The 23110-nt window shown below is 54.6% G+C and overlaps 1 protein-coding gene across 1 annotated transcript in view; it reads left to right on the top strand.

Annotated features, from left to right (window-relative positions):
• Positions 1-23110, top strand: part of polr3glb (RNA polymerase III subunit GL b) — an 88177-nt gene that overhangs the window by 17285 nt on the left and 47782 nt on the right. The window contains exons 5-6 of the mRNA XM_085978771.1: positions 13138-13194; positions 19004-19077. Coding sequence (XP_085834897.1) covers positions 13138-13194; positions 19004-19077 — 131 coding nt within the window. The remainder of the gene's footprint in view (positions 1-13137; positions 13195-19003; positions 19078-23110) is intronic.

The raw sequence follows: 23110 nt of genomic DNA on the forward strand, positions 1-23110 counted from the left end.
CATTTGCTTTCCTAATTGCTTGCTGTACCTGCATGTTAACTTTCAGTGATTCGTGTACAAGGACACCCAGGTCCCTCTGAACACCAACATTTCCCAATCTCTCGCCATTTAAAAAATACTCTGCTTTTCTATTCCTACCAAAGTGGGTAACTTCACATTTCTCCACATTATATTCCATTTGCCATGTTCTTGTCCACTCACTTAGCCTGTCTATGTAACCCCACTATTTAAAAAAGGTGGTAGAGAAAAAACGGGGAATTATAGCCTGACATCGGTTGTGGGGAAAATGCTGGAGTCCATTATAAAAGATGTAATAGCAGAGCACTTGGAAAACAGTGACAGGATCGGACAAAGTCAACATGGATTTACAAAAGGTAAATCATGCTTGACTAATCTACTGGAATTTTTTGAGGATGTAACTGGTAGAATAGATAAGGGAGAACCAGTGGATGTGGTGTATTTGGACTTTCAGAAGGCTTTCGATAAGGTCCCGCATAAGAGATGAGCATGCAAAGTTAAAGCACAAGGGATTGGGGGTAAGGTACTGACTTGGATAGAAAACTGGTTGGCAGACAGGAAGCAAAGAGTTGGAATAAACGGGTCTTTTTCCGAGTGGCAGGCAGTGACTAGTGGGGTACCGCAGGGATCGGTGCTAGGACCCCAATTATTCAAAATATATATTAATGATCTAGACGAGGGAACTAAATGTAATATCTCCAAGTTTGCAGACGACACAAAGCTGGGTGGACGTGTGCTGTGAGGAGGATGCAGAGAAACTCCTGTACGATTTGGACAGGTTGGGCGATTGGGCAGATGCAGTATAATGTGGATAAATGCGAGGTTATCCACTTTGGTGGCAAAAACAGGAAGGCAGATTATTATTTGAATGGCAATACATTGGGAGAAGGGGAAGTGCAAAGAGACCTGGGTGTTCTTGTGCACCAGTCGCTGAAGGTAAGCATGCAGGTGCAGCAGGCGGTTAAGAAGGCAAATGGTATGCTGGTCTTCATAGCGAGAGGATTCGAGTACAGGAGCAAGGATGTCTTGCTGCAGTTGTACAGGGCCTTGGCGAGACCGCACCTTGAGTATTGTGTGCAGTTTTGGTCGCCTTATCTGAGGAAGGATGTTCTTGCCATGGAGGGAGTGCAGCGAAGATTTACCAGGCTGATACCTGGGATGGCAGGAATGACGTATGAGGAGAGATTGGGTCGATTAGGCTTATATTCGCTAGAGTTTAGAAGAATGAGAGGGAATCTCATTGAAACTTATAATATTCTAACAGGACTAGACAGACTAGATGCAGGAAGGATGTTCCCGATGGTCGGGGAGTCCAGAACCAGGGGTCACAGTCTAAGGATAAGGGGTAAGCCATTTAGGACAGAGATGAGGAGGAATTTCTTCACCCAGAGAGTGGTGAACCTGTGGAATTCTCTACCACAGAAGGCAGTTGAGGCCAATTCATTAAATATATTCAAGAAGGAGTTAGATATATTTCTTAAGGCTAAAGGGATCAAGGGATATGGGGAGAAGGCAGGGACAGGGTACTGAATTTGGATGATCAGCCATGATCTCATTGAATGGCGGAGCGGGCTCGAGGGGCCGAATGGCCGACTCCTGCTCCTATCTTCTATGTTTCTATGTCTATTTCCCCTTGAGGCCTCCTTGAGCTCAGCATCCATTTGCTCCTGCCCCCTCGGTGAAGAGCTTTGGGATGTTTCTCTCTGTTCTGTGGAAGTGGTTGACTATCCAGCTGGGAGCGGAGAGTCCAGATGTGCAGGAACTGGGCTGAGGCTGTAGTGTGCAGCTCACACCTGCCTTCAGGACTGGGCACCTGCCACAGGCATTGGGGGGGGGGGGTGGGGGCGGTGTAAAGGAGTCCAAACTCTGACTCTGGAGAGGAAGGTGTTAAAGGGGCAACTTAAACTCTCCGAGTTTTTAAAAACCACTGGGGGGAAAATTCCGTTGTTTGCGCCTCCCGATAGCGCCTTACGAGGGCGCTAATGGGGCGCAAAGCCACTAGCGCCCGGGCGCGGCGATGTTTGCGCCGCTCGCGAAATTGACCAGATATTTTGCGGCGGCGCTAAACACCACCGCCATGATCTCCTGCGCCGGCAGATCGTGACATCAGTCGAGCGTGCAACGCCCCGGACCGGATATTGAGTGGCGCCCCCTGCCTTACCGCCTGCCGCTAGCAACGACAGGTTGAGGGGAGCGTTTTGCAGTCGGGAAGGGACTGGGGGAGCGCTATTTAAAGGCGGCCGCTTCCTGCCTTTTTTTGTCGGCGACATTTTTGCACCACGCATTCTGAGAGAGAGAGAGAGAGAGACTTCTGGAGAGATTCAACGCTGTGTGAAGGAGTTTTGGGGACTGAGCAGCACTTTGCAGGTTGGTTTTGATTTGCCCTTGTATCGATTTAGAAGAGACTGTGGGGGCTGCACTCTGAGCTCTTTCCCTGGGCCTCTCCATTGTTCTTCCCAGCAGATTTGATGTACAGGTCTCTCCAGGCCGAGATTCAAGGCTGCAATGAGCAGGGTGTGGATGGAGAGCAAGATCGACCCTCCCCTTTAAGAACTGGCCGGTGCCAGTGTGTCTGTGTTCCATCGCTGACTGACATCACATGAGCTTCGCCAGCGCTCTGAGGTAGCGCCTCGCTCCTCGGCGTTAGCGCCTTAAGAGAGGTGGGTAGCGCCTGATTTAGCGCTCCAATCACCTCCAGGGGCGATAAAAGCCAAGTTTGCAGTCGGAGGTGATAATTAGTGACAGGCGCTAAATTTTGCACCCAGCCGATAATCGCGCCCCAAACGGGGCGATACTGAATTTCTCCCCCATTATTTTTCTTCCAGTGATTTGACAGCACTTGCTGTACGCAGACCTCGGGACCCTGCAATCCAAGTAATCTGTCCCGTGCAGAGCCGCACGTCCCAAGGACTACCCGTCACCCGGCTTGTAGCACTCTACTGATCGGCATTAACCCTTGGTTGCACTGAGAGAGACAGGGAGAATTTGGATTTATCTAATGCCCCTCACAACCTCAAAGCGCTTTAGAGCCAACTAAATACCTTTGAACTGTAGCCGCTTGTAATGTAGGGAGACGTGAAATTGTGACCAGCAAGATCCCACAAACAGTAATCAGATAAATGACCTACTAAACTCACTTTTAGTGAATGTTGATTGAGGGATAAATATTGGCCCCAGGACACCGGGGAGAACTCCCCCCTGCTCCTCTTCAAATAGTGGCCGTGGGATCCTTTACGTCCACCTGAGAGAGCAGGCGGGACCTCGGTTTAACACCTCCTCCGAAAGACGGCACCTCCGACAGTGCGGCGCTCCCTCAGTACCGCCCCTCCGACAGTGCGGTGCTCCCTCAGTACTGACCCTCCAACAGTGCGGCGCTCCCTCAGTACTGCCCCTCCAACAGTGCGGCGCTCCCTCAGTACTGCCCCTCCGACAGTGCGGCGCTCCCTCAGTACCGTCTCTCCAACAGTGCAGCGCCCCCTCAGTACTGCCCCTCCGACGGTGCAGCACTCCCTCAGCGCTGCCCCTCCGACAGTGCAGCGCTCCCTCAGTACTGCCCCTCCAACAGTGCGGCACTCCCTCAGTACTGCCCCTCCGACAGTGCGGCGCTCCCTCAGTAATGACCCTCCAACAGTGCGGCGCTCCATTAGTACTGCCCCTCCGACAGTGCGGCTCTCCCTCAGTACTGCCTCTCCGACAGTGCGGCGCTCCCTCAGTACCGTCTCTCCAACAGTGCAGCGCCCCCTCAGTACTGCCCCTCCGACAGTGGGGCGCTCCCTCAGCGCTGCCCCTCCGACAGTGCAGTGCTCCCTCAGTACTGCTCCTCCGACAGTGCGACGCTCCCTCAGTACTGCCCCTCCGACAGTGCGGCGCTCCCTCAGTAATGACCCACCGACGGTGCGGCGCTCCATTAGTACCGCCCCTCCGACAGTGCAGCTCTCCCTCAGTACTGCCTCTCCGACAGTGCGGCGCTCCCTCAGTACCGTCTCTCCAACAGTGCAGCGCCCCCTCAGTACTGCTCCTCAGACAGTGCGGCGCTCCCTCAGTACTGCCCCTCCGACAGTGCGGCGCTCCCTCAGTACTGCCCCTCCGACAGTGCGGCGCTCCCTCAGTAATGACCCTCCGACAGTGTGGCGCTCCATTAGTACCGCCCCTCCGACAGTGCGGCTCTCCCTCAGTACTGCCTCTCCGACAGTGCGGCGCTCCCTCAGTACAGTCTCTCCAACAGTGCAGCGCTCCTTCTGTACTGCACTGGGAGTGTCAGCCTGGATTGTGTGCTCAAGTCCTCGGAGTGGGGCTCGAATCCACGACCTTCTGACTCAGGCGAGCGTGCCACCCACTGAGCCACGCCTAACCTAAAGCCAGTGTATTGTGTCAGGCAGTGCAACCAGACCAGAGGCACCCCCAAAGCCTTTCCACCATCTACAAGGCACAAGTCAGGAGTGTGACGGAATACTCTCCACTTGCCTGGATGAGTGCAGCTCCAACAACACTCAAGAAGCTCGACACCATTCAGGATAAAGCAGCCCGCTTGATTGGCACCCCATCCACCACCTTCAACATTCACTCCCTCCACCACCGGCGTACCGTGGCTGCAGTGTGTACCATCTACAAGATGCACTGCAGCAACTCGCCAAAGCTCCTTCAATAGCACCTTCCAAACCCGCGACCTCTACCACTTAGAAGGACAAGGGCAGCAGACGCATGGGAACATCACCACCTACAAGTTCCCCTCCAAGCCACACACCATCCTGACTTGGACCTGTATCGCCGTTTCTTCACTGTCGCTGGGCCAAAATCCTGGAACTCCCTTCCTAACGGCATTGTGGGTGTACCTACACCATATGGACTGCAGCGGTTCAAGAAGGCGGCTCACCACCATCTTCTCAAGGGCAATTAGGGATGGGCACTAAATGCAGGCCTAGCCAGCCAGCGACGCCCACATCCCATCAATGAATTAAAAAAAAGATACAAGCTCACAGTGTTGGGGTAATATATTAGCATGGATAGAGGTCTGGCTAACTAACAGGAAACAGAGAGTCGGGATAAATGGGTCATTTTCAGGTTGGCAAACTGTAACTAGCGGGGTGCCACAGGGATCAGTGCTGGGGCCTCGGCTATTTACAATCTATATTAATGACTTGGATGAAGGGACCGAGTGTACTCGAGCCAAATTTGCTGATGATACAAAGATAGGTGGGAAAGCAAATTGTGAGGAGGACACAAAAAGTCTGCAAACGGATATAGAGAGGTTAAGTGAGTGGGCAAACCTTGGCAGATGGAGTATAATGTGGGAAAATGTGAGGTTATCCACTTTGGAAGGAAGAATAAAAAAGCAAATTATCATTTAAATGGAGAGAGATTACAAAATGCTGCGGTACAGAGAGATCTGGGGGTCCTCGTACATGAAACACAAAAAGTTAGCATGCAGGTACAGCAAGTAATTCGGAAGGCAAATGGAATGTTGGCCTTTATTGCAAAGGGGATGGAGTATAAAAGTAGGGAAGTCCTGCTCCAACTGTACAGGGCGTTGGTGAGACCACACCTGGAGTACTGCGTACAGTTTTAGTCATCTTATTTAAGGAAGGATATACTTGCATTGGAGGCAGTTCAGAGAAGGTTCACGAGGTTAATTCCTGAGATGAAGGGGTTGTCTTATAAAGAAAGGTTGAGCCTATGCTCATTAGAGTTTAGAAGAATGAGAGGGGATCTTACTGAAACATATAAGATTCTGTAGGGGCTGGACAGGGTGGATGCTGAGAGGATGTTTCCCCTCGTGGGGGAAACTAGAACACGGGGGCATAGTTTCAGGATAAGGGGTCGCCCAGTTAAGAGGGAGATGAGGAGGAATTTCTTCTCTCAGAGGGTCGTAAATCTGTGGAATTCTCTACCCCAGAGAGCTGTGGAGGCTGGGTCATTGAATATATTTAAGGTGGAGATTGACAGATTTTTGAGCTACAGGGGAGTCGAGGGTTATGGGGAGCGGGCAGGAAAGTGAAGTTGAGGCCAAGATCAGATCAGCCACATAGAAACATAGAAGATAGGAGCAGGAGTCGGCCATTCGGCCCCTCGAGCCTGCTCCGTCATTCAATGCGATCATGGCTGATCATCCAAATTCAGTACTGTTAGATCCGTGTATCTTGATGTTGTGTCCTTCAATAATTAGACAAGAGACTGCAGGGAACGACCAACAGGTGTTGACTGAATGAGGGTTACTCTAGAACTAACTGTACAGATCCCTACTCAGGGTTTATATACAGGTGTGGTCACTGCCGGTACTACAGTATACAGGAGCTGTAAAAAGTAGTTCTCCCCTTAAAGGTACATACATTACAATTCCTCCCCTTTTAGATTAACAGTACCATAACACTCATTTAACAATTAAATATCAAACTAATTACAATTAACACTTTTAACATGCAACATTAACTGAAAATAGTCTATTTATAAATTCAGTCTTTGGGGAGGTTTCCTGATCCTTTCTGGATAGCGCCTTTCCCGAGTGTCTTGCTCTTGGTGCGGAGGCGATTCTGGCCCCTTGTCGTCGGTTGGTTCATCAGCTTCCGATGCTACTGTTTCTGGGGTAGATGCGACCTGTACGTCGGGTTCCTCACCAGGTACGTGTGGGCGAGACATGGGGTTGACTCGTTCCTGTGACTCTAGGATCTGGTCAGCATGGCGTCTCACAATGTTCTCCCCAACATCCACTGTGTACATTAGTGGCCCCTGCCGTGTGCATATCGTTCCTGGTTGCCATTTCTCTGTTCGGTAGTCGCGGGCCAAGACTGGTTGCCCTACATTGAAGCTCATTGTCGGCTTCTCATTGATGTGCTGGAATTGCTTATTCTCAACATCTCTTCGTACATTTGGTCTGAGCAAATCCAGACGAGATCTCAACCTTCGGTTAAAGAACATCATGGCCGGGGCCTGGTTGGTGACTGCATGTGTCGCATTTCTGTAGGCTAATAGGAAATTGTCCACCTTATGCTGCAGTGGAATGTCGTCATCGCACATGGCCTTTACTGCTTTTTTAAAGGTTTGTACGAACCTCTCAGCCAATCCATTTGTGGCTGGATGATACGGGGCGGATGTGTAATGCCTCACCCCATTCCTTTTCATAAATCTTCGAAACTCTTCGGACACAAACTGTGGTCCGTTATCAGAGCAAATCTGCTCTGGCAAGCCGTTCCTGGCAAAAATGGTCCGTAGGACTGCAATAGTTTTCTCCGTGGTGGTGGAGGACATTTTGATCACCTCAGGCCATTTTGAGTGCGCATCCACGGCTATTAAAAACATTGAGTCCATGAATGGAGCAGCAAAATCAATATGCACCCGTTGCCATGGAGATGAGGGCCACTCCCATGGGTGTAGAGGGGCCTGTGGTGGTGCATTTTGGACCTTCTGGCATCCTGAGCAGCTCTTTGTCAGGTCCTCGATTTGCTGATTGATCCCCGGCCACCACACATAAGCCCTAGCAAGGCTTTTCATTTTCACCCCTCCCAGATGACCTTCGTGAAGCTCATTGAGCACTCTCTCCCTTAACTTGGGTGGAATTACCACTCGGGATCCACACATCAAGGTCCCCTGGCATACTGACAGCTGTTCTCTTCTGGATGAGAATGCTGGCAACAGTGAGTCGCCATGTGCTGGCCATCCCTTCACCGTCAAATCATATACCCGAGACAGTGTCAGGTCATTTCGGGTCTCCTTCTCTATACCAGCGTTAGTTACTGGCAAGTATTCAATTATAGTTGAATGAAATATTTCGACAGGATCCACTGCTGGTGCTTCCTCCGCAGTAGGCAGTGGCAGGCGTGATAGCCCATCAGCGTTTCCATGCTGTTTCGTGCCCTTATACTCGATTTCATATTGGTGCGCCCCTAGAAAAAGGAACCATCTTTGTAGCCGTTGCGCAGTCATCACCGGAATGCCCTTCTTTGGATTAAAGATGGAGACAAGTGGTTGGTGGTCAGTCAGCAAGGTGAACTTCTGCCCGTGCAGATAGTGATTGAACTTTTTCACTCCCCACACTAGGCTGAGGGCCTCCCTGTCAATCTGGGCATAGTTACGCTCGGCTGAGGTTAGTGACCGAGACGCAAAGGCTACTGGCCTCTCCGAGCCGTCCGGGAATTTGTGCGACAGCACCGCTCCAATGCCATAGGGTGATGCATCACACGCCAACCGAATTGGTAGTGCTGGGTTGAAATGAGCCAACACCTCTTTTGATGTGATCAATGCTTTGCTCTTCTGGAAAGCTCGTTTACATTCGTCACTCCACTTCCATGGTACCCCCGTTTACAGTAGGGTGTTCAGTGGGTGTAGTACGGTAGACAAATTCGGCAAGAACTTATGGTAGTAGTTCACCAGCCCGAGGAACGACCTCAGTTGTGACACATTTTCCGGTGCTGGAGCTTTGACTACTGCCGCAATCTTTTCAGGGGACTTATGTAACCCCTCTTTATCAATAACGTGGCCACAATACGAGATCTGCTTCTGGAAAAACTCGCATTTGTGGCGATTAGCTCGGAGCCCATATTCTTTCAATCTAGTGAGCACCTGCTCCAGGTTGGCGAGGTGATCACTGTCATTTTCGCCCGTGACCAGGATGTCGTCCAAATAACACTGGGTCCCTGGAATCCCTTGCAGGACTTGTTCCATTGCCCTTTGCCAAATAGCCGGAGCTGATGCTACCCCGAACACCAGCTGGTTGTATTGGTAGAGACCTTTATGAGTGTTGATCGTGAGGTACTGTTTCGAGGCTTCTTCTACCTCCATTTGCAGGTACGCCTGGGCCAGATCAATCTTAGTGAAGCGTTTCCCTCCAGATAACGAGGCGAAAATATCTTCAATCCGCGGAAGCGGATATTGTACAGTGTGGAGGACTGGGTTCACTGTCACCTTAAAGTCCCCACAGATGCGAACCTTCTTTGGTTCCCCAGGCGTATTACTCAACGACCTCTTCATTACAGGAACGATGGGTGTAGCCCATTCGCTCCAGTCCACTTTGGACAGTACTCCTGAACGTTCCAAACCTTCCAGCTCTGCTTCGACGGCTGGGCGGATCGCATAAGGTACCGGTCTGGCCTTAAAAAAACTTTGGGCTTGCATTTTCCTCTATTTTGATCGTCGCTGTTATGCCTTTTAGTGTTCCGAGTCCCTGCTGGAACACTTCTTGTGCGTCAGTTAGCATTTTTGACAGTCGTCCAGGTGTGACGTCGTCATCCTTTGTGGCATCTACAGTCAGTGCTTGTATGGAATGCCAATCTAGCTGTATCTTCCGGATCCATTCACGTCCTAGTAGTGGTGGTCCTCCATCTGGCAATACATATAGGTCCATTTTTGGTGTTTCCTTGCCGTTCTATATAACGTTCACCCTTATTTTTCCTTTGGGGTAGACTTTTTGCCCCGTGTACGTCTTCAAGACAATCTTTGTATCTCTCAAGGGTATATGTGAGAATAGCCGCTTGTAGTCCCTTCGGTTTATGACTGTTAGAGCTGATCCTGTGTCCAATTCCATTTTCACTTGGACTCCTGCTATCTTGAGCGTGACCCAGATAGTTTGGTGATCTTCCGTTTTGATCACATTATGTAGTTTCAGACAACCCAGCTCCTTGCTTCCGGAGTCTGTATCACTTTTCTGTTCGTCTGAACTACTCTCCGTCACCTTATGTACCTTCTTGTACTTCTCCTGTGGAGATTTCTTGCTGCTGGTTTTCTTTCCCGACCTGCAGACTCTTGCTATGTGTCCTACTTTTCCACACTGTCTGCACACTTTGTCCTTGAACCAGCAATCATTATGGTCGTGTGTTGTTCTGCCGCAGCAATAGCACTTCACTGTTCCGTATGACATTTCATTTGTGCCATATTCTTGCGGTCTCCGTTGTATCTCTGCCGCGCCCCGTGCTGCTGCTTCGTGTGATACTGCAATGCTGAAAGCCTTGTCCAGCGTAAGATCCTTTTCTGATAGAAGCCGTTTCTGGGTTCCTTCACTTTGAAGCCCACACACAAACTTGTCCCTTAAAGTATCTGCTAGTCCCGTTCCAAACTGGCAGTGTTTCGATAGCTTGCGCAGTTCCGTTAAATACTCAGCATTACTTTCATCTTTATGCTGGTTCCTTTTGTGAAACGTAAATCTTTCTGCTATCAGCAGTGGTGTGGGGTTTAAGTGGTCCTGTAGGATTGACACTATGTTTTCAAACTCCTTTTCTACTGGCTTCTCTGGGGTTACTAGGTTTCGTAGTAAGCCATACGTTTTTGCACCCATTGAATTCAACAATACCAGCGCTTTCTTGTCATCTGGCACTTCATTCGCCTTGCAGTATACTTCTATGCGTTCGACATATGTCGTCCAATCTTCGACTTCATTGTCGAACGCTGTGATACTGCCACTCTTCGGCATTTTTGGGTGTGGTTAGACTGGCTTAAAATGGCGTCTCCCACGCTTTCCTTTCTTCCCCGCTGCGGCTTAAAATGGCGTCTCCCGCGCTTTCCTTTCTTCCCCGCTGACGCTGCTCGGCCCTTGAACACCGGCTGCGCTCTGCGCGTTTTCCTGCGCGCCTCTCTTCCCCCGTTGATGCTACTCGGCCCTTGAACACCGGCTGCGCGCTGCTCTCTCTCGCCTCTCTCCCCCGTTGACGCCGCTCGATCCGGAACACCGGCTGCGCCATGTGCGCTCTACCCTCCCTCTCTCCCGTCGACGCTGCTCGGCCTTTTTCTGTGCCGTCGGTCGGCGCTAGCCGCCGCTGTCCGGGAAGGGTCTGCGCAGTACCTGTTGCCAGCCCGTTTCGCTGGACCACCGTGACTGGAAAGCCAAGCCTGGCTCTCGACAGCCTCCCCTGCGATGCTCAAATCTCCGCTGGATGACTGGGGGGTTTCCCGTGGTCAACGCCCGTGCTTCTGGACTCGGCCGCCTTCTTTCACTGTTCTCCAGGAGCGAATCCCTGGGAGGTGATGCAGAGTTGCAGGTAGGTTTGAATCTGCTCGTTGCCAATGTTAGATCCGTGTATCTTGATGTTGTGTGTCCTTCAATAATTAGACAAGAGACTGCAGGGAACGATCAACAGGTGTTTACTGGATGAGGGTTACTCTAAAACTAAATGTGCAGATCCCTACTCGGTTTATATACAGGTGTGGTCACTGCCGGTACTACAGTATACAGGAGCTGTAAAAAGTAGTTCTCCCCTTAAAGGTACATACATTACAAGTACCCTGTCCCTGCCTTCTCCCCATATCCCTTGATCCCTTTAGCCTTAAGAAATATATCCAACTCCTTCTTGAATATATTTAATGAATTGGCCTCAACTGCCTTTTGTGGTAGAGAATTCCACAGGTTCACCACTCTCTGGGTGAAGAAATTCCTCCTCATCTCTGTCCTAAATGGCTTACCCCTTATCCTTAGACTGTGACCCCTGGTTCTGGACTCCCCGACCATTGGGAACATCTTGCATCCAGTCTGTCCAGTCCTGTTAGAATTTTATAAGTTTCAATGAGATCCCCTCTCATTCTTCTAAACTCCAGCGAGTATAAGCCCAATCGACCCAATCTCTCCTCATACATCATTCCTGCCATCCCAGGTATCAGCCTGATGAATCTTCGCTGCACTCCTTACATGGCAAGAACATCCTTCCTCAGATAAGGCGACCAAAACTGCACACAATACTCAAGATGTGGTCTCACCAAGGCCCTGTACAACTGCAGCAAGACATCCTTGTTCCTGTACTCAAACCCTCTCGCTACGAAGGCCAACATACCATTTGCCTTCTTAACCGCCTGCTGCACCTGCATGCTTACCTTCAGCGACTGGTGCACAAGGACGCCCAGGTCTCGTTGCACTTCCCCTTCTCCCAATCTATTGCCATTCAGATAAGAATCTGCCTTCCTGTTTTTGCCACCAAAGTGGATAACCTCACATTTATCCACGTTATATTGGGCAGAAGCATGGCAGATGCAATCACCCAACCTATCCAAATCATCCTGGAGTTTCTCGGCATCCTCCTCACAGCACACACGCCCACCCAGCTTTGTGTCATCTGCAAACATGGAGATATTACATCTAGTTCCCTTGTCTAGATCATTAATATATATTGTGAATAGCTGGGGTCCAAGGACCGATCCCTGCGGTACCCCACTAGTCACTGCCTGCCACTTGGAAAAAGACCCGTTTATTCCAACTCTTTGCTTTCTGTCTGCCAACCAGTTCTCTATCCAAGTCAATACCTTGCCCCCAATCCCATGTGCCTTAATTTTACACGCTAATCTCTTATGCGGGACCTTATCAAAAGCCTTCTGAAAGTCCAAATACACCACATCCACTGGTTCTCCATTATCTATTTTACCAGTTACATCCTCAAAAAATTCCAGTAGATTAGTCAAGCACGATTTACCTTTTGTAAATCCATAGTGACAGGATCGGACAAAGTCACTGTTTTCCAAGTGCTCTGCTATTACATCTTTTATAATGGACTCTAGCATTTTCCCCACTACCGATGTCAGGCTTACCGGTCTGTAATTCCCATTTTTCTCTCTACCACCTCTTTTGAATAGTGGGGTAACATTAGCTACCCTCCAATCCATGGGTACTGTCCCAGATTCCATCGAATGTTGGAAGATGATCAGCAATGCACCTACTGTTTCTATTATATGATATATGATCGCATTGAATGACGGAGCAGGCTCGAGGGGCCGAATGGCCGACTCCTGCTCCTATTTCTTATGTTCTTAAAACCAGCTGAGCTGCTCATTCATCTGTTACTGGGATCTTGCTGTGCGCAGAATGGCTGGCACGCTTGCCTAGATAAGGCCAGTTACTGCGCTTCAAAGCACCTGCATGTGAATCACTTTGAACGTTGATGAGGGATGTGAGGGAGCTCTGTGTAAATGCAAGGGTCTCGTTCCATACCAGCTAACTGGAATACCAAGTGTTGCTCTGACTGTTGTGGAACATGGCTGCCTCTTGCGCACTGCCCCAGGGCGGCGTGTTATCGCGTGACTTTCGTTGTTTTCCAGCTGCTAGGTCAGTTCCTTTGGGTTCAGATTCGGTCGAACATAAAAGAAAGCGAGCTTGCATTTCTATCTCGCGCCGTCCCACTGCACCTCCCAGCCAATCAATCTCTGTCGTTTCAGACTGGCGACGTTTACCACGGGAACTGAAGATCCGAATACGAAAGCCGGCAAAAGAAAGTGAGTATGGAAGGCCCAGCGGATCCAGGCTACAACAGATGCTGTTGACATCTCACAGAGCAGAAATGGAATAGGGCCTCCTGCCCTGCCTTATCCCAACTGTGTATCTCCCACTCCCAGATACCATCCCACCCATCACCAGGGCCCCTCCCACTCCCAGATACCATCCACCCATCACCAGGGCCCCTCCCACTCCCAGATACCATCCCACCCATCACCAGGGCCCCTCCCACTCCCAGATACCATCCACCCATCACCAGGGCCCCTCCCACTCCCAGATACCATCCACCCATCACCAGGGCCCCTCCCACTCCCAGATACCATCCCACCCATCACCAGGGCCCCGCCCACTCCCAGATACCATCCACCCAGCACCAGGGCCCCTCCCACTCCCAGATACCATCCACCCATCACCAGGGCCCCTCCCACTCCCAGATACCATCCCACCCATCACCAGGGCCCCTCCCACTCCCAGATACCATCCCGCCCATCACCAGGGCCCCTCCCACTCCCAGATACCATCCACCCATCACCAGGGCCCCTCCCACTCCCAGATACCATCCCACCCATCACCAGGGCCCCTCCCACTCCCAGATACCATCCACCCATCACCAGGGCCCCTCCCACTCCCAGAAACCATCCCACCCATCACCAGGGCCCCTCCCACTCCCAGATACCATCCCACCCATCACCAGGGCCCCTCCCACTCCCAGATACCATCCACCCATCACCAGGGCCCCTCCCACTCCCAGATACCATCCCACCCATCACCAGGGCCCCTCCCACTCCCAGATACCATCCACCCATCACCAGGGCCCCTCCCACTCCCAGATACCATCCACCCATCACCAGGGCCCCTCCCACTCCCAGATACCATCCACCCATCACCAGGGCCCCTCCCACTCCCAGATACCATCCACCCATCACCAGGGCCCCTCCCACTCCCAGATACCATCCCTCCCATCGCCAGGGCCCCTCCCACTCCCAGATACCATCCCACCCATCACCAGGGCCCCTCCCACTCCCAGATACCATCCACCCATCACCAGGGCCACTCCCACTCCCAGATACCATCCACCCATCACCAGGGCCCCTCCCACTCCCAGATACCATCCCACCCATCACCAGGGGCCCTCCCACTCCCAGATACCATCCACCCATCACCAGGGCCCCCTCCCACTCCCAGACACCAGCCCACCCATCACCAGGGCCCCTCCCACTCCCAGATACCATCCACCCATCACCAGGGCCCCTCCCACTCCCAGATACCATCCCACCCATCACCAGGGCCCCTCCCACTCCCAGATACCATCCACCCATCACCAGGGCCCCTCCCACTCCCAGATACCATCCACCCATCACCAGGGCCCCTCCCACTCCCAGATACCAACCCATCCATCACCAGGGCCCCTTCCACTCCCAGATACCATCCTGCCCATTACCAGGGCCCCTCCCACTCCCAGATACCATCCACCCGTCACCAGGGCCCCGCCCACTCCCAGATACCATCCCGCCCATCACCAGGGCCCCTCCCACTCCCAGATACCATCCACCCGTCACCAGGGCCCCTCCCACTCCCAGATACCATCCACCCATCACCAGGGCCCCTCCCACTCCCAGATACCATCCACCCATCACCAGGGCCCCTCCCACTCCCAGATACCATCCCGCCCATCACCAGGGCCCCTCCCACTCCCAGATACCATCCACCCGTCACCAGGGCCCCTCCCACTCCCAGATACCATCCCGCCCATCACCAGGGCCCCTACCACTCCCAGATACCATCCACCCATCACCAGGGCCCCTCCCACTCCCAGATACCATCCACCCATCACCAGGGCCCCTCCCACTGCCAGATACCATCCCGCCCATCACCAGGGCCCCTCCCACTCCCAGATACCATCCACCTGTCACCAGGGCCCCTCCCACTCCCAGATACCATCCCACCCATCACCAGGGCCCCTCCCACTCCCAGATACCATCCCTCCCATCACCAGGGCCCCTCCCACTCCCAGATACCATCCCGCCCATCACCAGGGCCCCTCCCACTCCCAGATACCATCCACCCATCACCAGGGCCCCTCCAACTCCCAGATACCATCCCGCCGTCACCAGGGCCCCTCCCACTCCCAGATACCATCCACCTGTCACCAGGGCCCCTCCCACTCCCAGATACCATCCCACCCATCACCAGGGCCCCTCCCACTCCCAGATACCATCCCGCCCATCACCAGGGCCCCTCCCACTCCCAGGTACCATCCCACCCATCACCAGGGCCCCTCCCACTCCCAGATACCATCCCTCCCATCACCAGGGCCCCTCCCACTCCCAGATACCAGCCCACCCATCACCAGGGCCCCTCCCACTCCCAGATACCATCCACCCCATCACCAGGGCCCCTCCCACTCCCAGATACCATCCACCCATCACCAGGGCCCCTCCCACTCCCAGATACCATCCCGCCCATCACCAGGGCCCCTCCCACTCCCAGATACCATCCACCCATCACCAGGGCCCCTCCCACTCCTAGATACCATCCCTCCCATCACCAGGGCCCCTCCCACTCCCAGATACCATCCACCCATCACCAGGGCCCCTTCCACTCCCAGATACCATCCGCCCATCACCAGGGCCCCTCCCACTCCCAGATACCATCCGCCCATCACCAGGGCCCCTCCCACTCCCAGATACCAGCCCACCCATCACCAGGGCCCCGCCCACTCCCAGATACCATCCACCCATCACCAGGGCCCCTCCCACTCCCAGATACCATCCGCCCATCACCAGGGCCCCTCCCACTCCCAGATACCATCCGCCCATCACCAGGGCCCCTCCCACTCCCAGATACCAGCCCACCCATCACCAGGGCCCCTCGCACTCCTAGATACCATCCCGCCCATCACCAGGGCCCTTCCCACTCCCAGATACCATCCCACCCATCACCAGGGCCCCTCCCACTCCCAGATACCATCCCTCCCATCACCAGGGCCCCTCCCACTCCCAGATACCAGCCCACCCATCACCAGGGCCCCTCCCACTCCCAGATACCATCCACCCATCACCAGGGCCCCTCCCACTCCCAGATACCATCCACCCATCACCAGGGCCCCTCCCACTCCCAGATACCATCCACACATCACCAGGGCCCCTCCCACTCCCAGATACCATCCACCCATCACCAGGGCCCCTCCCACTCCCAGATACCAGCCCACCCATCACCAGGTCTGGTCTCCCAGGCGGGCTTTGCCTATTGAAGTACAGTTGGTTTGACTTGTGAGGATGATCTATTTCCATTGGTACAGGTCCATAAACCCTGGCGAGCATTGCCTGCAGACAGTCGGGCAGTAGTGATTGGGTGTGGTGTCTAGATGGATATGCGTAGTGGGGGGACAGGGGATGTGTGTAGGAGCACAGTGAACTCAGAGCAGAGAGAGCATGATGAATTGAGATCACCGAGGATGAGAGATTGCTCTGTGCAGAAGCTGAGGGAGGAAAGCAGTGAAAATATCTATTTACAGTTTATATTAATGACCTAGATGAAGGGACCGAGTGTAATGTATCCAAGTTTGCTGCTGATACAAAGCTAGGTGGGACAGTAAGCTGTGAGGAGAACACAGAGTCTGCAAAGGGATATCGATAGACTAAGTGAGTGGGCAGTAAGGTGGCAGATGGAGTATAATGTAGGGAAATGTGAGGTTATTCGCTTTGGTAGGAAGAATAGAAAAACAATATTTTTTAATTGGTGAGGAAGTTTCAAATGTTGGTGTTCAGAGAGATTTGGGTGTCCTCGTGCAAGAAACACAAAAAGCTAGCATGCAGGTACAGCAAGCAATAAGGAAGGGAAATGACATGTTGGCCTTTATTGCAGGGGGTTGGAGTCTAAGAGTGAGGAAGTCTTGCTCCAATTGTACAGGGCCTTGGTGAGACCACACCTGGAGTACTGGGCACAGTTCTGGTCTCCTTATTTAAGGAAGGATATACTTGCCTTGGAGGCGGTGCAACGAAGGTTCACTAGATTGGTTCCTGGGATGAGAGGGCTGTCCTATGAGGAGAGATTGTGTAGAATGGGCCGATACTCTCTGGAGTTTAGAAGAATGAGAGGTGATCTCATTGAAACATACAAGATTCTGAGGGGGATTGACAGGGTAGATGCTGAGAGGTTGTTTCCCCTGGCTGGAGAGTCTAGAACCAGGGGTCACAGTCTCAGGATAAGGGGTCGGCCATTTAGGACCGAGATGAGGAATTTCTTCACTCAGAGGGCGGTGAATCTTTGGAATTCTCTGCCCCAGAGGGCTGTGGAGGCTCAGTCGTTGGGTATATTCAAGGCTGAGATCGATAGAGCTTTGGACTCTAGGGGATCAGGCAGGAAAGTGGAGTTGAGGCCGACGATCAGCCGCGATCTTATTAAATGGCGGAGCAGGCTCGAGGGGCCGAATGGCCGACTCCTGCTCCTATTTCTTATGTGTGAAACTTGGCATGGTTCTTGGGTGGACGGTAGAGAACGAGGATTTTAAAGGAGGTGAGAGGGGTGGAAGAAGGTGAGATGCTCGAAGGAGGAGGTGGTGCCGGAGGAGTAGGGGCACAGAACAAGGTGTGATTTGGTGATGAGAGCCACACCACCACCACGGCGGTCTGAGCAGGGCAGGCGGTGGAAGGTAAAGCCAGGCGGGGAGGCTTCATTAACAGGGAAAGTGTCGTCACCCCTCAGCCACGTTTCTGTAAGGCCATGTTGTCGATGTAATTATTGTGGATGATTGCAATTCAGGAGAAACGTCTTTACCCAGAGAGTGGTGAGCATGTGGAACTCGCTACCACAGGGAGTGGTTGAGGCGAATAGCATTTAAGGGGGAACTGGATAAACACACGAGGGAGAAAGGAATAGAAGGATATGTTGATAAGGTGAGATGAAATGGGGTGGGAGGAGGCTCGAGTGGAGCATAAACACCGGCACGGAGCAGTGAGGCCAAATGGCCTGTTTCTGTGCTGTAGACTCGATGTAATTCTATGCAAGCTCATGGATGGCAAAGGCCTTGTTCACAAGGAGGGAGATGCGGAGAAGGGCAGTGATAGCTGGTCCGCTGGCAGAGTCGACAGGGTCAGCGCTGAGAAGGGTGGGAGGGACGGGTAAAGATTAGCCCCCAGGAGGCGCGCCGGGCTGGAAGATTGGTGCGAGAGGAGGATGGGGCAGTTCCGGGGGCAGCGATGAGTGCCTTGCTGGGCCCTCCAGAGGATGTCGAGAGAGGGGAAGCTGCGGGCTTATCCAAGAGGGAGTCAAGCCTGGGGCGGCGGCTGGAGAGTCGGAAGGCCGAGGAATAGTGGTGGGTTGGGATCTGGATTGAGGGGTCTAAGTACCCGAGAGGGGAAATGTGAACGGCGGACTGACTGGGTAACAGAAAAGGGGAGGCGACAGGAGAGAAGGGGCCCTGAGGAAGAAAAATAGAGAGAATTAATAAACTCAAACCTGAGCAGGAGCCAGAATGAGCGTGGACGAACAGCGACTGCAGAGCATGTCTGGGATTGGGAGAGGCATGTCCTGGGAACACCACAGCACACTTCCTCTAGTCTGAGCTACAACCGTTCACCACTGCTTCCTGACCAGTAGCTAATTTTGTATCCACGCTGCCACTGTCCCTCATGTGGCAATTTGTCAAACGCCTTTTGAAAGTCGATGTACTCGACATCAGCCGCACTGCCCTCATCCACCCTCTCCGTTACTTCACCAAAGAACTCAGTCAAGCCTGTCAAACACGCTTTGCCTTTAACAGTCCCTGCTGGCTGTCGTTTCTTAACCCGTATTGTGTATTGGCAGAGGTCCCAGCCGCCAGCCCGAAAATAAAACCGAGGACAAGTGTGGAGAAAGAAGAAATCATCAAAAAACTGGAGGTAAAGCAGGGAGTGGGCGGTGAGGGTGTCTCGGCACTCCTGGTGAAGCAGCGAGTGGGCGGTGAGGGTGTCTCGGCACTCCTGGTGAAGCAGGGAGTGGGCGGTGAGGGTGTCTCGGCACTCCTGGTGAAGCAGGGAGTGGGCGGTGAGGGTGTCTCGTCACTCCTGGTGAAGCAGGGAGTGGGCGGTGAGGGTGTCTCGGCACTCCTGGTGAAGCAGGGAGTGGGCGGTGAGGGTGTCTCATCGCTCCTGGTAAAGCAGGGAGTGGGCGGTGAGGGTTTATCGGAACCGCTGGTAAAGCAGGGAGTGGGCGGTGAAGGTTTATCGGCAGTGCTGGTGAAGCAGGGAGTGGGCGGTGAGGGTTTATCGGCACCGCTGGTGAAGCAGCGAGTGGGCGGTGAGGGTGTCTCGGCACCGCTGGTAAAACAGGGAGTGGGCGGTGAGGGTGCATCGGCAGTGCTGGTGAAGCAGGGAGTGGGCGGTGAGGGTTTATCGGCAGTCCTGGTGAAGCACTGAGTGGGCGGTGAGGGTTTATCGGCACCGCTGGTAAAACAGGGATTGGGCGGTGAGGGTTTATCGGCACCACTGGTGAAGCAGGGAGTGGGCGGTGAGGGTTTATCGGCAGTGCTGGTGAAGCAGGGAGTGGGCGGTGAGGGTTTATCGGAACCACTGGTGAAGCAGGGAGTGGGCGGTGAGGGTGTCTCGGCAGCGCTGGTAAAGCAGGGAGTGGGCGGTGAGGGTGTCTCGGCACTCCTGGTAAAGCAGGGAGTGGGCGGTGAGGGTGTCTCGGCACTCCTGGTAAAGCAGGGAGTGGGCGGTGAGGATGCATTGGCAGTGCTGGTGAAGCAGGCAGTGGGCGGTGAGGGTTTATCGGCAGTGCTGGTGAAGCAGGGAGTCGGCGGTGAGGGTTTATCGGAACCGCTGGTGAAGCAGGGAGTGGGCGGTGAGGGTTTATCGGCAGTGCTGGTGAAGCAGGGAGTGGGCGGTGAGGGTTTATCGGCAGTGCTGGTGAAGCAGGGAGTGGGCGGTGAGGGTTTATCGGCAGTGCTGGTGAAGCAGGGAGTGGGCGGTGAGGGTGTCTCGGCACTGCTGGTGAAGCAGGGAGTGGGCGGTGAGGGTGTCTCGGCAGCGCTGGTGAATCAGGGAGTGGGCGGTGAGGGTGCATCGGCACCGCTGGTGAAGCAGGGAGTGGGCGGTAAGGGTTTATCGGCAGTCCTGGTGAAGCAGGGAGTGGCCGGTGAGGGTTTGTCGGCACTGCTGGTGAAGCAGGGAGTGGGCGGTGAGGGTTTATCGGCAGTGCTGGTGAAGCAGGGAGTGGGCGGTGAGGGTTTATCGGCAGTGCTGGTGAAGCAGGGAGTGGGCGGTGAGGGTTTATCGGCAGTGCTGGTAAAGCAGGGAGTGGGCGGTGAGGGTGTCTCGGCACTGCTGGTGAAGCAGGGAGTGGGCGGTGAGGGTGTCTCGGCACTGCTGGTGAAGCAGGGAGTGGGTGGTGAGGGTTTATCGGAACCGCTGGTGAAGCAGGGAGTGGGCGGTGAGGGTGTCTCGGCACCGCTGTTGAAGCAGGGAGTGGGCGGTGAGGGTTTATCGGCACCACTGGTAAAGCAGGGAGTGGGCGGTGAGGGTTTATCGGCAGTGCTGGTGAAGCAGGGAGTGGGCGGTGATGGTTTATCGGCAGTGCTGGTGAAGCAGGGAGTGGGCAGTGAGGGTTTATCGGAACCGCTGGCGAAGCAGGGAGTGGGCGGTGAGGGTTTATCGGAACCGCTGGTAAAGCAGGGAGTGGGCGGTGAGGGTTTATCAGCAGTGTTGGTGAAGCAGGGAGTGGGCGCTGAGGGTGTCTCGGCACTGCTGGTGAAGCAGGGAGTGGGCGGTGAAGGTTTATCGGAACCGCTGGTGAAGCAGGGAGTGGGCGGTGAGTGTTTATCGGCAGTGTTGGTGAAGCAGGGAGTGGGCGGTGAGGGTTTATCAGCAGTGCTGGTGAAGCAGGGAGTGGGCGGTGAGGGTGTCTCGGCACTGCTGGTGAAGCAGGGAGTGGGCGGTGAGGGTTTATCGGAACCGCTGGTGAAGCAGGGAGTGGGCGGTGAGGGTGTCTCGGCACTGCTGGTGAAGCAGGGAGTGGGCGGTGAGGGTGTCTCGGCACCACTGGTGAAGCAGGGAGTGGGCGGTGAGGGTTTATCGGCACCGCTGGTGAAGCAGGGAGTGGGCGGTGAGCGTTTATCGGCGCTCCTGGTGAAGCAGTGAGTGGGCGGTGAGGGTTTATCGGCACCGCTGGTGAAGCAGGGAGTGGGCGGTGAGGGTTTATCGGCACCGCTGGTAAAGCAGGGAGTGGGCGGTGAGGGTGTCTCGGCACTCCTGGTGAAGCAGGGAGTGGGCGGTGAGGGTGTCTCGGCACTCCTGGTGAAGCAGGGAGTGGGCGGTGAGGGTTTCTCGGCACTCCTGGTGAAGCAGTGAGTGGGCGGTGAGGGTGTCTCGGCACTCCTGGTGAAGCAGGGAGTGGGCGGTGAGGGTGTCTCGGCACTCCTGGTGAAGCAGGGAGTGGGCGGTGAGGGTGTCTCGGCACTCCTGGTGAAGCAGGGAGTGGGCGGTGAGGGTGTCTCGTCACTCCTGGTGAAGCAGGGAGTGGGCGGTGAGGGTGTCTCGTCGCTCCTGGTGAAGCAGGGAGTTGGCAGTGAGGGTTTATCGGCAGTGCTGGTGAAGCAGGGAGTGGGCGGTGAGGGTTTATCAGAACTGCTGGTGAAGCAGGGAGTGGGCGGTGAGGGTTTATCGGCAGTGCTGTTGAAGCAGGGAGTGGGCGGTGAGGGTTTATCCCCACCACTGGTAAAGCAGGGAGTGGGCGGTGAGGGTTTATCGGCAGTGCTGGTGAAGCAGGGAGTGGGCGGTGAGGGTTTATCGGCAGTGCTGGTGAAGCAGGGAGTGGGCGGTGAGGGTTTATCGGCACTGCTGGTGAAGCAGGGAGTGGGCGCTGAGGGTGCATCGGCACCGCTGGTGAAGCAGGGAGTGGGCGGTGAGGGTTTATCGGCAGTGCTGGTGAAGCAGGGAGTGGGCAGTGAGGGTTTATCGGCACTGCTGGTGAAGCAGGGAGTGGGCGGTGAGGGTGCATCGGCACCGCTAGTGAAGCAGGGAGTGGGTGGTGAGGGTGTCTCGGCACCGCTGGTGAAGCAGGGAGTGGGCGGTGAGGGTGACTCGGCACTGCTGGTGAAGCAGGGAGTGGGCGGTGAGGGTGTCTCGGCACCGCTGGTGAATCGGAGTGGGCGGTGAGGGTGCATCGGCACCGCTGCTGAAGCAGGGAGTGGGCGGTAAGGGTTTATCGGCAGTCCTGGTGAAGCAGGGAGTGGCCGGTGAGGGTTTATCGGCAGTGCTGGTGAAGCAGGGAGTGGGTGGTGAGGGTGTCTCGGCACTGCTGGTGAAGCAGGGAGTGGGCGGTGAGGGTGTCGCGGCACCGCTGGTGAAGCAGGGAGTGGGCGGTGAGGGTTTATCGGAACCGCTGGTGAAGCAGGGAGTGGGCGGCGAGGGTTTATCGGCAGTGCTGGTGAAGCAGGGAGTGGGCGGTGAGGGTTTATCGGCAGTGCTGGTAAAGCAGGGAGTGGGCGGTGAGGGTTTATCGGCAGTGCTGGTGAAGCAGGGAGTGGGCGGTGAGGATTTATCAGCACCGCTGGTAAAGCAGGGAGTGGGCGGTGAGGGTTTATCGGCAGTGCTGGTGAAGCAGGGAGTGGGCGGTGAGGGTGTCTCAGCAGTGCTGGTGAAGCAGGGAGTGGGCGGTGAGGGTGTCTCGGCACTGCTGGTGAAGCAGGGAGTGGGCAGTGAGGGTGTCTCGGCACTCCTGGTGAAGCAGGGAGTGGGCGGTGAGGGTGTCTCGGCACTCCTGGTGAAGCAGGGAGTGGGCGGTGAGGGTGTCTCGGCACTGCTGGTGAAGCAGGGAGTGGGCAGTGAGGGTGTCTCGGCACTCCTGGTGAAGCAGGGAGTGGGCGGTGAGGGTGTCTCGGCACTCCTGGTGAAGCAGGGAGTGGGCGGTGAGGGTGTCTCAGCACTCCTGGTA

The sequence above is a fragment of the Somniosus microcephalus genome, unplaced genomic scaffold (assembly GCF_052327205.1).
Source record: "Somniosus microcephalus isolate GS21.2 unplaced genomic scaffold, FLI_Smic_1.0 unresolved_chr7, whole genome shotgun sequence".
In the NCBI taxonomy this organism is placed as follows: Eukaryota; Metazoa; Chordata; class Chondrichthyes; order Squaliformes; family Somniosidae; genus Somniosus; species Somniosus microcephalus.